The 15,209-nt window shown below is 39.7% G+C and overlaps 1 protein-coding gene across 5 annotated transcripts in view; it reads right to left on the bottom strand.

The window, feature by feature from the left end:
* Positions 1-339: 339 nt before the first annotated feature.
* Positions 340-15,209, bottom strand: part of LOC129475165 (variable charge X-linked protein 3-like) — a 545,231-nt gene continuing 530,361 nt past the window's right edge. For 4 of the 5 annotated variants that reach the window (XM_055267200.2, XM_063634962.1, XM_055267201.2 and 1 more), the window contains one exon: positions 340-1,315. In XM_055267200.2, coding sequence (XP_055123175.1) covers positions 439-1,068 — 630 coding nt within the window. In that variant the 5' untranslated portion in view covers positions 1,069-1,315 and the 3' untranslated portion in view covers positions 340-438. The remainder of the gene's footprint in view (positions 1,316-15,209) is intronic. The other variant, XM_063634964.1, reaches the window with a different exon arrangement.

Here is a 15,209-nt window from a genome sequence, read left to right as displayed (position 1 = left end):
ACCACCTCTTCCTCCCTCCCTCCTTCCCCACGCACCACCTCTTCCTCCCTCCCTCCGCAAACACCACCTCTTCCTCCCTCCCTCCCTCCCCACACACCACCTCTTCCTCCCTCCCTCCTTCCCCACGCACCACCTCTTCCTCCCTCCCTCCCCACACACCACCTCTTCCTCCCTCCCCTCCCTCTCCACACACCTCCTCTTCCTCCCTCTCCACACACCTCCTCTTCCTCCCTCCCTCCCTCTCCACACACCACCTCTTCCTCCCTCCCTCCCTCCCCACACACCTCCTCTTCCTCCCTCCCTCGCTCCCCACCACCAGACAACATGGAGTCACTCAGATCAGTTTGCAACACATTCATTTTATTGTTCTCACCAAGCTAAGCACCCTGCTGGTGAGATTTCTGAGGTCTGGCGGCTGGGCCTGAACTTAGTGGCTGCTCAGGGAGCTAGGGGTGTAGTTGGCCACCCCTCACTCAGTGGTTCCTCCAGCTCGGTCTCCTGACTCAGTGGTTCCTCCAGCTCGGTCTCCTGACTCAGTGGTTGCTCCAGCTTGGTCTCCTGACTCAGTGGGTCGTGCTGGGTCCCCTCGCTCACTGGCTCTGCCAGTGGCAGCTCGTACTGAAGGAACTCCTGGCTGGGCTGGTCACTGGGGCCGGGTGTCACTGGCCCACTCCCCGCCTCAGGTGCCGTCACAGCCGCCATCTTTTTTGTGGCCCTTTTCTTCCCGCCTCTCCTTCCACGGGCTGCTTTCCCCTTCGTGGCCACCTTGGTAGTCTGGAAGGACAACAGGGAGATCACAGAAGGGCTCTGGTTTAGGGACGAGGGTGGAGGAGGCTGGGAACAGGGACGTGTCCTCCGAAGTGGTGCGGGCCGGGTTGGGGGGTTGTGCCAGGTGAGGACCGGAGAGGATTCTTGTGAGGAAGGAGGCGAGGGGAAGACGAGGAGGAGCTTGGGAGGGTCACTCACCTTCTTCTTCGGGCGACTGGGGCTCAGCTCGAGGGAGGACTTGCTCTTTCGTGAGTCCTTGGCCGTGGCCAGAGGTCCGGAGGCTCTCGGCTTTGGACTCATCTTCCGCCGCTCAACGTCTCCCAACGGTCGACTAACTCCAGGCTGCCTGGCCTCCCTGTATATACCCCTCCTGCGATCCAGGACAATGAGGCGATCACGTCGCTGAGCTGTGATTGGTCAACACTCCACTACCCAGCCAATGGTAGCCCTGGCCAGGAAGGAAGGCTTTACACGTCACAAAGCACCATCGGGACGTGGCGGAGGAAGTCGGGGTGGGGGTGACATCTGATGAGGAATGCAAGGTGCTCTGGTTGGAGAAAGGGAGATTTGGGTTAGCACCCCTAAAGATAGTTCCCAAACTGACATGTCACCCCTCCTAAACTCCCCATGTTCAATTTTGGCAGATCACATGGCAAGGGAGGATATTTCCGCCACATGTTTCCCCCGGACCTCCCATTCAGTGGTACATTCTGTTCCTCCACACCTGCCATCATTACCCAGTTTCTCTATGACCTACCTAAAATCTCTCCATGCTAACTAGGATGGATGGAGGGCTATATGAAGACGTCAATCATCCCTCTCTCCTACAAATTCCTCTGCTACACCTTGAGGATCATTCACTTCTTGGATGCCATGAAACAACTTTTCCATCTCACATACTTCTCCCAGCATCCACATAGTGCCTCACAATTTTTTATTCTCATGGTTTAAAGCACTGGCTTCCAGAGGTCAAGATCAGCAAACACACTCGCTCAGCTGGGTATCTGTATCAGGCTGGGTTCCTCAGAGAAGGAGAAACTAAACCAACAGGATATTGTGTGTGTGTGTGTGTGTAATATTGTATATCGTAAATATATATTTACTATCATGTATTTATGAATTTTATTATATATATGATACAGTTTATTCTAAGCAATTGGCTCACACATTCACACAATGTGGGGGTCTAGGAAGCTGAAATATATAGGGCAAGTGAGCAGGCTGGAAACTAAAAGCTTCTGCACAGCCAACAGTCAACAAAATGAAAAGGCAGGCTATGGTTTGGGAGAAGCTATTTGCGAACCGTATATCTAATAATGAGTTAATATCCACAATATATAAAGAACTCACACAGCTCAATAGCAAATCAATAAATAGTCTGGTTAACAAATAAGCAGAGGACTTGAATAGGCGTTTCTAGAAAGAAAACACACAACTGGCCAACAGGTATATGAAAATGTGCTCAACATCATTAATAATCAGAGAATGTAAATGAAAACCACAATGAACTATCACCTCACACCTGTTAGGATGGCTATTATCAAAAAGTCAAGAGATAAAAGATAATGATGGCAAAGGTGTGGAGAAAGTGAAACCCTTTTAGGGTGTGCAGAAAAGGGAACCTTTAAACGCTGTTGACAGACATGTAATTGGTACAGCCGTTATGAAAAACAGTGTAATGGTTCCTTGGAAAATCAAAATAGATCTACCATATGACCCAGCAGTTCATCTGTTGAGTAGGTACCCCACTCCCAAAACGAAGTCCACATCTTATACAGATATCTCCAGTACTAATTTTAACTCATTAATCACACAGGAAATTAGAGTTTCTATTTGAAAAGAATATGTTTTTTTTCACCATTCTGGTATCAAATATTTATTCTAGACATCTCTTCTTATTTCTTGCTTTGTAATAATCTAGGTACTACTACCCATTGACAGAACTAACTCATTATTCCAACAAGAAATGAGAAATGTTGAGAAGAATGCAATGTTACACTTCTTGTCTTCAATCAGTTATTCTAGTTTTATGGAGGATTCTGTATTTAACTCTTACCCAGGTAACTCTAGTTACCATATCCACAGTACATAGTAAACAATCTTAAAAATGTAAGAACACAGAATTTACTAGAATGCTTACTAAACTTTCTATATTCAACCAGTTTTCCTAGTAATTGCTGGTTGTTTATTCAGCTGTTTGCCTAGATACCACTAAATGTTTAGTTTTATGTCACAAAGACATAGAAGTAGTACTGAGAAGAATTTGTTTATTACAAGTACTGGCTTCATGTAGTTATCTCTAGTTAATTACTCACTTGGATAAAGTAGATATCTATTGTACGGGGTAATATTTCTAACACGAGGTTGGAATTTTGCATTGAGGAAAATGGTTATTGAACTCTCTGGCATAGGCCAGTTATCTTCAGCTTCCTGGGATCAATTACTTGGTCTGGCGAATTCTAGCTATCTTTAGGTTGCTAATTACATGTTTACCACCAGATGTCTGTGGTAATTTATTATTTCAACAAAAAATAGTAGAATGATAAGGAAGGATTTTCCTTTTTCTTGGCATCACATAGATATTCAAGTTATCTCCAGTTATTCTTTGTAGCTTTTTTTCCTGGGTAACATTCAGCACCTACCCTTGTAAGTTCTTATCTCAACTAAAAGCGTTAATTGAGAGTTGCAAAGAACATGATTTTCAGAATCAGGTTCATTTGGTATTGTAATGATTGTTAGCTGTTTCTATGTAACGAGTTTCATGGGAAAGCCCAGTTAAGTAAAACTTATATATTAACTCAACACCAACAAAATTTTATCTGACCAGACTAGATTCCCTATGTTCTACATTCCACTGAACTATTCTTGTTGTCTCTATTTTACTACTTACTTAGGTACATGACTTACCTGTAGTACTAATTCATTATTCCAGCAATAATTCAGCAGTAAGTGGTGAGAAGAAAGTGATTTTATTTTTAATATTTATTTTTATTGAAGTAAAATATACATATATAATGTACCTTCTTTACCACTTGTAAGTGTGGAGTTCAGTGGTAATAAATACATTTATACTCTTATTTCCCCTTCATGCCCCCCATTCCCCTTCTGGCCTCTGGTAGCCATCACTATAGTTGCTATTTTCATTAGAATCACTTTTTTAGCTCCCATGTATGAGTGAAAACATGCAATATTTGTTTTTCTGTGCCTGGCTTATTTTGTTTAACATAATGGCCTCCAGTTCCATCCATACTGCTGCAAATGACAGTATGTCATTCTTCTTATGGCTGGATAATATTCCATTGTGTACATATACCACATTTTCCTTATCCATTTGTCCATTGATGGGCACTTAGGCTAAATCCATATTTTGGCTATTGTGACTTGTGCTGCAATACACGTGAGCAAGTATTCCAGCAGTGGAATACTCGGATCATATAGTAGTTCTATTTTTAGGATTCTGAGGAACTCCATACTCTTCTCCATAGTGGCTACAGTAATATGTATTCCCACCAACAGTGTACAAAGTGGGTTCCCCTTTCTCCACCTCCTTGCTAGCATCCTTTCATGCCCGTCCTTTTGATCAAAGCCATTTTAACTCAGGTGAGATGATATGGCATTGTGGTTTTGATTTGTATTTCTCTGATGATTCGTGATGAGTATATTTTCATATGCCTGCTGGCCATTTGTGTGTCTTCTTTTGAGAAACGCCTATTCAGATTATTTGTCCATTTTTAAATCAAATTATTTGTTATTAAGTTTTTCGAGCTCCTTATATATTCTGGTTATGAATCACTTATCAGATGTATAGTTTGCAAATATTTTCTGCCATTCTGTGGGTTGTCTCTTCACTTGGTTGATAATTTCCTGTGCTATGAAGAAGCTTTTTAACTTGATGTAATCCCAGTGGTTTACTTTTGCTTTGGTTCCTGTGCTTTTGAAGTCTTACTCAAGAAATCTTTGCCGAGACCGATGTCCTGGAGCATTTCCCCAATGTTTTCTTCTGGTGGTTTCAGTTTCAGGTCATAGTTTTGAGTCCTTTTTTTTGTTCTTGTTTTTTGTCGAGGCAGAGTCTCATTCTGTCGCCCAGGCCCAGGCTGGAGTGCAATGGCACAATCTTGGTTCACTGTAACCCCCACCTCCTGGGTTCAAGCAATTCTCATGCCTCAGCCTCCTGAGTAGCTGGGATTACAGATATGCACCACCATGCCTGGCTAATTGTTGTATTTTTAGTAGAAATGGGGCTTTACCATGTTGACCAGGCTGGTCTCAAACCCCTGACCTCAAGTGGTCCATCCGCCTCAGCCTCCCAAAGTGCTGGGATTACAGGCTTGAGTCACCATGCCCAACCAGATTCAAGTCTTTAATCCATTTTTTATTTGCTTTTTATGTGTGGTGAGAGATAGAAATCTAATTTTATTCTTCTGCATATACTTATCCAGCTTTCCTACCACTGTTTATTGAAATATCTGTCTTTGCAGCATTGTATGTTCTTGGTGTCTTTGTTGAAGTTGAGTTGGTTTTAAGCATGTGGCTTTATATCTGGGTTCTGTATTCTGTTCCATTTGTCTCTGTTTCTGTTTTTATGCCAGTACCATGCTGCTTGGTTTACTATAGCTTTGTAGTAAATTTTGAAGTCAGGTAGTGTGATGCCTCTAGCTTTCTGCTTTTTGTTCAGGGTTGCTTTGGCTATTTGAGGTCTTTTATGGTTTCATATGAATATTATACATATTTTCCTATTTCTGTGAAATATGTCATTGGTACTTTGATAGGGATTGCATTGAATCTGCAAATCACTTTGGGGAATATTGTCAATTTAATGATATTAATCCTGTCAATCTATGAGCATGGACTATCTTTCCATTTTTTTGTGTCTTGAGAAGACAGTGTTTTAAAAATTTTCGTGTTTAATTAGTTTTTCTAGCTATTATTACTTATTTATAGTAAACTAGTTACCCGGGTACTGGCAGGTACAGGTCGACCTTGTTTTATTGTGATGCACTTTATTGTGTTTATAGATAGTGTTTCTGGCAACTGTCTGTTGAGCATGTCAGTGTCATTTTTCCAACAGCATGTGCCCACTTCATGTCCCTGTGTCACATTTTGGTAATTAATTCTCACAATATTTCAAACTTTTCCATCATTATTATATCTGTTATGGTGATTTCTGATCAATGATCTTTGATGTTATTATTATAATTGCTTTAGGACTCTACAAACCAGGCCCATATAAGAACACACCAAGAGGCATCACACTATCTGACTTCAAAATATACTACAAAGGTGTATTTCAAAATATACTACAGATCTACAGTAGGAGCAAGATGGCAGAATAGAAGGCTTCACCGATTGTTCCCCTGGCCCTCTTGCAAAGACACTAATTTAACAAATGTTTACACAGAAAGAAAACACCTTCATGAGAACCAGAAATCGAGTGAACACCCATAGTACCTGGTTTTAACTTCACATAGCTTGATATGGTTTGGCTGTGTCCCCACTGAAATCTCAACTTGAATTGTATTTCCCAGAATTCCTATGTATTGTGGGAAGGAACTAGGGGGAGGTAATTGAATCATGGGGGCTGGTTTTTCCTGTGCTATTCTCGTGATAGTGAATAAGTCTCACGAGATCTGTAGGGTTTATCAGGGGTCTCTGCTTTTGCTTCTTCCTCATTTTTTCTTGCTGCTACCATGTTAAGAAGTACCTTTTGCCTCCTGCCATGATTCTGAGGCCTCCCCAGCCACGTGGAACTGTAAGTCCAATGAAACCTCTTTTTCTTCCCAGTCTTGGATATGTCTTTATCAGCAGCATGAAAATGGACAAATACAGGGACATTATTTCCTTTTGCACAATGGAAAGCATCATAAATAAGGTAAAAATTAAGATACAGAACAGAAGAGCACACATGTAACTTCAATTTATTGACTTGGATAGTTTCTAGATGATATACACATATTTATACCCAACAAATTAGTAATTTAAAAAAATCCTCAAGACATTTAAAGATGGGCAAATTATATGGAATAAAATGTATTGAAGACAATACCCAAATGGATAGTAATCACAAAAAGTCTGGTGTCACTGAGAGTCAAGGGATTACAAAATATCACAAAGGAATGCACTTCCATTTGCAAACAGTGGTAATGCCGTGTGTTGATGGAAACATATAATCGATCTTTTCTTTGGTGGGCAATTAACAATATTGAGGAAAGTTAAAGATGTATGTATCCCTAACACCTGAAACACCTGAAAATGCCATTACCATGCTTATATTCTAGAACAGAAGTTCTCTGCCGTGATTGTACATGAGAATCACTGCTCTAGAATATGGCACAATACACATTCATGTGCATTATTCCTTGTCCAGCAAATGCAAGAGTTTCTCTAGAGGAGGGGCTTATCTCAATCCTAGGCTCCTGTTAGAAACTCTTCAGGGGTTCTTTCACAAAAGAGAGTGGCAGTCTATCTATCCACAATCTGTGCATGCACATTGCAATTCCTACCGAGAAAGGTTCGGGGATGCATCAGGGGATTCCATGAAAGGGAGAGAAACGTGCATTTTGATGCATGTTATGTGCCAACCATGAGGCTACTAGAGTTACATAGATTGTTTTATTTAATTGCCACATGGTTTGAAATAGACATCCTTACCCCCTCGCCCCCCCCCCTTTTTTTTCCATAGGGGGAAAATGAAGTTAGAGTGGTTAATTTTCTCACATTTACATAGCTTGTTTGTGACGGACCCTATATTGACACAGCCTGTATCATTCCAATCCATGCCTCTCCTCTTCAGTGCTTCTATGCCACAGTCTGTGCATCCCCATTTTCCTTAGCCAGTTATTTCGGAGTTTATGCTTCTCCATGCTCCCAGCTGCTCCTTCTCCTCTTCATTTCATGCCTCTCCTAATTTGAAAACTCGTCAGAAGTTTTCTCAGTCTTACCTAAACTCAATTTCCTCTCCTGTGTCCTACGTTTTTGCACCAAACCTGCACTGGGTGGGAGGATGCCGTGAGTGGAAATTCTGGGATTTTCAGTTGGACACAGAGGAAATTGAATTCAAACCTGTTATATGCAGCTATGTGATATTGGACAGTGACTTAATGATGGAGAGCTTGAGTTTCTTCATGTATAATAATAAATACTTCTCATGGAAGATTGCTGTGAGAATAGAATAGGGTTGCATTTGTGCAGTGGCTGTGTTCCAGTGCTCACCTGGTGAACATTCGCTCCCCTTCCCTTCTAACTGTCTCCTAAGATTTCCAGTGGGAATTGCATCTTCTCGGCCTTGCTTTGAACTTGCTAACGAGATTCAGAACTGGATCTGTAACAGATTTTCAGTTAATACATTTTGAATATAAAATGTTTACGTTTCCAGTCTCTTTCAGGGGTTCTGTTTCCTTTGCATCAGCTTTTAATTTTTGAATAATTTTAGATATAGAGAAAAGTTGGAAAGACAGTGCAGAGAGATCCCACGAACCACTCGCCCATATTCCCCTAATGTTAACATATTATGGAACCACAGAACATCTGTCAAAATGAAGATATTAACATTGGTAAGTTACTATGAGCTAAACTCCAGACTTCATTGGGAATTCCTCTGTGTTTCCATGGGCTCCCTTTCTCTGTTCCAAGATTCCATTCAGAATCCCATGTTGAGATCATGTCATTATGGTTCACTGGCTTCCTCCCATGTGTGGCAATTAATTAGTCTTTCCTTGTCTGCATGACCTTGACAATTTTGAGGAGTACTCCTCAGATATTTTGTAGAATGTCCCTTGATTGGACTGGGTTTACCGGATGCTTTTGTGAACATTATACTGTGGTTCTGGGTTACTGGGCAGAATATCATAGAGGTGAAGAGCTCTTCTCCTCACACCATTCCAGGGGTACAGGATGAGGGTGCCCGTTTTAGGAGACTCAAAGCAATAATTTGCTAATAGTGAGCAACTTGTTTAGAAAGAGTCAGTGAAGCTTCTAGAAATAGCTACCCTTTTTTTGGAATGCCTTGGCTCCGATGTCTTATCACACATAACATTCTTGGCTGCACTGGGATCATGGGATGTCATACACTCCCAATGAGATGCTTGAGCAGAAAAGGAGCTTGTAAGAATTGAGCTATTAGGCAAACATGCAAGCAAACAAACAAAAAACCAGGTGGGCAATGTACACTTTGGAAAATGCTGCCTTGCTCTGTTGGCTGCCATCGTCAACCTGTTTTTCTAACATCTGTTATAAACAGCTGTACCCTTCTGCAAACAGTGCCACCTCATGCACAGAGAGAATAAATTTTCCTGGGCATTTGTGGCTCTGTGTGTGGCCTGGGAGGCAGCTCAGCCTGGGATTTGGGCCTGCAAAAATAGAATCATTCTTTCCACTCGCACAGGAAATTAGTCCTTGTGAAATTTTAGCTTTGTTGAAAGGACACACACAATGCACAGATTTCCTGTCTACAAAATTCATCCCACAGATACTATGAGGAGATATTTTTAAATGTACCCATGCTGGTGGCTGGATTTTGAGATTTTTACAAAGCAGAAATAGATGTAATGATCTCTCTTCCTTCCTTCTCTCTCTCTCTCTCTTTTTTTACTCTACTTTTCTCTTTCTCACAAACCAAAGTTTAACCCAAAATCAGTGGTCCTCGATTAAGTTGACTGCATCCCCAAGGGGAGAGTTGGCAGTGTCTGGAGAAATTTCACATTGTCCGTATTAGAGGAGGGGTGGATTGGCATCTAGTAGGCAGAGGTCAGGGATGCTGCTAAGTAAGCATCTTACAATGTACAAGACGGGCCCCGCCACAGAGAATCATTCAGCCCCAAATGTCAACAGTGTCAAGGCTGAACAATCTTCTCCTTGCACTGCTTCCTCTCTCTGCTGCTAGTGGAGCCTGTGACTCTGCAGCGGTCCTGCAATTCCCCCCTCCCCCCACTTTTTTTAAAGATGAAGTCTTGATTTGTCACCCAGGCTGGAACAACTTCTGCCTCCCGGGTTCAAGTGATTCCCCTGCCTCAGCCTCCCAAAGTAGCTGGGATTAAAGGTACTCACCACCACATTTGGCTAATTTTTGTATTTTTGGTAGAGATAGGGTTTCTCCATAAACTCCTGACCCCAAGTGATTCGGCAGCCTTGGCCTCCCAAAGTGCTGGGATTGCAGGCATGAGCCACTGTGCCTGACCTGTGATCCTCTTGGAACTCCATTCTTTGCCTCCCCAAGACTGCCCTCAGCTCTTTCCTCCAAACCTCCCTTTATATTCTTGCTGGAGTTCAGCGAGTTCCTTCTCCCAAGCCTATGACTCCAGCTCAGAGTTCCAACGTGTATTTCTCCCCACATTTTTCTTAGGTTACATTGTTTTGTTTTATTACATCTGACATCTCTTTAAAATTACTTATCAAGTCATTACATCTACCTGCACTTGGATGTCCTCTCCTTTCCTAAGTCAATATGTCCCAAACTGAATCCTTCCTCCTCTTGCCTCGATTTTCCCTGGCATGACTTCATTTCTGCAAATGACACTGCAATTTCCCCAGGCAGCCAGGCTCAAACCTTCATCTTTCAGTGATTCTCTATCAAATTCATCATCCATTCTCCAGTACAAAATTTACCAGTTCTTTCTACCAAACTCCTTCTGTAGTTATTTCTTTCCTGCCTCTTCAGCTTTGCACAGGGTTCTCCTTTATAACCTTTTAGTCTTTGGTTCACCAACCTCATAACTACCCCCTCATCCTTGATCAGCTCACCCTCAACAATGGGCCATCTTCCTACTGTGACAGCACAAACCCCAATTCCTGCCTTTCATTCCTCATTTCACTGCCTCCTCCCCTGGCAATGATTCCCTCTAGTTTATATATATATATATATATATATATGTGTATGTATATATTATTTAATTTATTAAATATATATTAAATATATATACATATATACACACACATAGGGTATATATATACATATATACACACGCATAGGGTATATATATACATATATACACACGCATAGGGTATATATATACATATATACACACGCATAGGGTATATATATATACATATATACACAGGCATAGGGTGTATATATATACATATATACACAGGCATAGGGTATATATATACATACATACACAGGCATAGGGTATATATATACATATATACACACGCATAGGGTATATATATACATATATACACACGCATAGGGTATATATATATATACACACGCATAGGGTATATATATATACACACGCATAGGGTATATATATATACACACGCATAGGGTATATATATATATACACACGCATAGGGTATATATATACACATATACACATAGGGTATATATATACACATATACACATAGGGTATATATATACACATATACACATAGGGTATATATATACACATATACACATAGGGTATATATATACACATATACACATAGGGTATATATATACACATATACACATAGGGTATATATATACACATATACTCAGGGTATATATATACATATATACACATAGGGTATATATATACATATATACACATAGGGTATATATATATATACACATAGGGTATGTATATACATATATACACATAGGGTATATATATATACATATATACACATATATAGGGTGTATATATATACATATATACATATATAGTGTATATATACACATATATATACATACATGTATGTATATATACATATATAAATATTTATACATATATACATGTTTAGTATATATGTATATATACACATATGTATATATATTTAATATATATGTGTGTATATATACATATATATATAGAACAGTTTCAGGATTACAAAAAAGATGCAAAGATAGTCCAGAGATATATATATAGATAGTCCAGAAATATATATATAAATATATATTTAATATATATTTAATATATGTATTTAATATATATATATACACATATATGTATATGTGCATATATTAAATATATTACATATGTATATGTATATATACATATATTAAATATATTACATACGTATGTGTATATATGTATATATACATATATTAAATGTGTTACATATGTATATGTATACATATATGTATATATACATGCATTAAATATATATGTAATAGATATGTGTGTATATATACATGTATATATATATATATATAACAGTTTCATGATTGCAAAAAAGATGCAAAGATAGTCCAGAGAGTTCCATCTACTGCTCACTCAGCTACTGTTAGTGTTAAAGTTTTCTATCACTGTGGTTCCTTTGTCACAACTAATGAATCCATGTTGGTACGTTACTCTTAACTAAACACAAGGTTTTATTTGGGTTTTGCTAGTTTTCCTTTCAAAGTCCATGTTCTCTTCTAGGACTCAGTCCTGGATTTATCATTGCATATAGCCATTTCTCCATAGTCAAGGCCGGGTGTGAAAATTTCTCAGACTGTCTTCTTGTTGTTGTTGTTGTTGTTGTTGTTGTTTGTTGTTGTTTCGAACCTTGACAGATTCGAGGAGCCCTGGTCAGGCATTTTGAAGAATGCCCTGAGTTTGAATTTACCTGATGTTTTTCTCATGATTAGACTGGGATGACTGAGCTGATAAGACTGTGGTGTTTCTTCTCTCTTGGAGAAGAAGACCTCAGAGGGGAGGTGTCCTTTTCCTGATATTTAATCACAAGTGCATGCTATCAACATGAAGTCACTGGCTAAGGTAATGCTTGCCTGGCTTCTCCACCTTGAAGCTACCATCTCCCCCTTCTCATATGCTAATTTTTGGAAGCCAGTCATTAAGTCCAGCCCACACTGAAAGGTGAGGGAAGGAAGACATTCGATATACTTAGGCAAGTTTATTTCTAATTCTGTTTTTCAATGTTTACTTTTAATTGAAAATTAATAAAATATAGTTGTATATATTTATGGGGTAGCAAGTGATGTTATGATTTATGAATACAATATGGAATAATTAAACTGAGCTAATTCACATATCCATCACCTCAAATACTTACCATTTTTTTGGTAGTGAGAACATCTGAAATTTACACTCTTAGCAATTTTAAAATGCTTCCAATTCTTTTTTTTAAATTCCACCCAGAGCACATTTATGCTTTCTTTAATTCAAATTCTATCTGAAGGGCTCAAAAGCTACTTTGTCTGTAGGGCACTCTGATTTCTCTTTGATGAAATTCTCTTATTATTTATCAAAAACACTCAGAAACTAAATTCTACTGGTACCCAGAATATTTCAGAGATGTGTGCTTCCCTTCATCTCAGACCACATCTCTAATTTATGTATTTATTTTGCCTTGCATTTCACATCAGTGTTTTGTGTTACTCTGATCATTCCTTTTTGGCTCCTGGATTGCTTGCTGAATTAGTTCTGTCTAGTCCAAAACCGTGACAAGACACACTCAAATGATATTTGCCAAGGGAATGAAGGAGTCATTCATTGACAGCTGATGTTTACATCCTCACACACAATATCATATTTCTTGCACCAAAGCAAGACTAATGTGGGCTTAATTAAAACAATGTTGAAATACTTCCGGTTGCAAAGCTGGGCACATACAAGGACTCCCAAATGCAGCACAGTTCTGAACGCTTGGCAGATGCACAATATATAGGTGTGTGTTCCTTTTTGAAAAATTCATGCCAAGAAAATGAATGCCTGTTTTAGGAGAGCAGTGAAGAGCAGTTTATATATACAAATAGGAGTTAGCAAACACTGAAGGCAGCATAGCAAAAACTCAGCAATGCATCTGCAGAGCCAGGTACGGCCTGGGATCTTCCAGAAAGGCTTTCCTCACTATTCTTGTTGGAAATCAATCTCTTCTTCCATAGAAATCTTTTTTTATTTTTAGACAGTGTCTCGCTCTGTCGGCCAGGCTGGAGTGCAGTGGCATGATCTCAGCTCACTGCAACCTCCACCTCCTGGGCTCAAGCAATTCTCCTGCCTCAGCCTCCCGAGTAGCTGGGATTACAGGCATGTGCCACCACGCCTGTCTAATTTTTGTATTTTTGGTAGAGACGGGGTTTCATCATGTTGGCCAGGCTGGTCTTGAACTCCTGACCTTAGGTAATCCACCCACCTTGGCCTCCCAAAGTGCTGGGATTACAGGCATGAGGCACCACGCCCAGCCCTTCCATAGAAATCTTACAGAATCTGTTCCTGTGTTCCCCCTTTGACTGCTGCCTCATTGACTACTGCTATTTAGCATTGCACATTTACACAGTGACTATTTTTGCTTGTCACTTATAAATGGGACACCTCATATAATTCACACTGTTCCTGTGCTTCCTGTCTCTGGGTATGAATGACATCAACAAGTGACGACTCTATATCAGTATATTTTGTGAGTGCTTACAGCCACATGTCTTCACTTTACTTACAGCACAAGGTGCTAGTCTTGAGTTTTCACAAAGAAATACCAACAGCTACACTTCTTTTAGGTAAGAAGACCTGAAAAACACACATTGGCCCTTTGCTTAAGCACAGTAAGCTACTTTTTCAAAATGAAACCCACACAGAGTCATTATAAAATGTTTCTTCTCCTAAAACATGTTATCCTGGCTACAAAACACACCTTTTATAAAATAAGTTTAGGATACAGTCTTAGCTCCAAGTCTGTCTCTCAGTACATATTTGCTGTCTGACTAGTCAATTTCTCCATCGTCTTTGCACTCACAGTGGTACCCCATGGAAAATATCAATTTGTTTATTGTTCTTTTGCGGCTTTGAGAGTTTTCAAGAGAAATGGCAGGGTTTAATAGAAATCTGCTTTCTGGGAAACCTTCTCTCCCTCCCGTCTTCCCATTGGTGCATTTCTTGCAATAGCTCCATTAACTATTAAAATTACCAGAGACATTCCCAATTTTGTTTCTCATAATCAAACACAGAAAATATACAAACAACATTTTGAGCATTCTTCAACTGTTTTCTTCATGCCTGAACTAGACATTGGGCTCTCTGGAAGTAGAAGTCGTGATCATGTTTATTCTAAATGTGATCATTCACACTTAATGATTAAATAATGAATTTCATTATTTAAAGGATTACACATGTTAAATATTGACTCTATTTTGAGTGACTCTTCCACTTTTCTCCCAGTGCTTTTCCTGGCTTCATCTCCTATAAATCTTCAATTCATATGTGTCATTTTGTATCATACAGACATGTCTAAAATAAGATAGCAGCTAAATTCATGTTGTTTGCTTTGGGAGAAAAATTCTGTCACTCAAAAGACAAAATGACGCCTGACCTTAGTAGCCATCATACAACTTCCTGTCAGATGGACATATCCTGCAATTTAATAGTCTTTTAGTTCTGAGCTGAGCCAATGTGATGTCCCAAGTGTGAATGCCTTGTCTAAACGCATCCATCACAAGAGACATCTTACAGCAGAAGGCTCCGATTTTAACTGTTGTTGAAATCTGTGCATTGCTCACATTTGGCTGTCTACAAATGATAAAGTGGAG

The sequence above is a fragment of the Symphalangus syndactylus genome, chromosome X (genome assembly GCF_028878055.3).
Source record: "Symphalangus syndactylus isolate Jambi chromosome X, NHGRI_mSymSyn1-v2.1_pri, whole genome shotgun sequence".
In the NCBI taxonomy this organism is placed as follows: domain Eukaryota; kingdom Metazoa; phylum Chordata; class Mammalia; order Primates; family Hylobatidae; genus Symphalangus; species Symphalangus syndactylus.
Note: the sequence above shows the minus strand (reverse complement) of the source record. Positions and strands in the feature narration are given on the sequence as shown.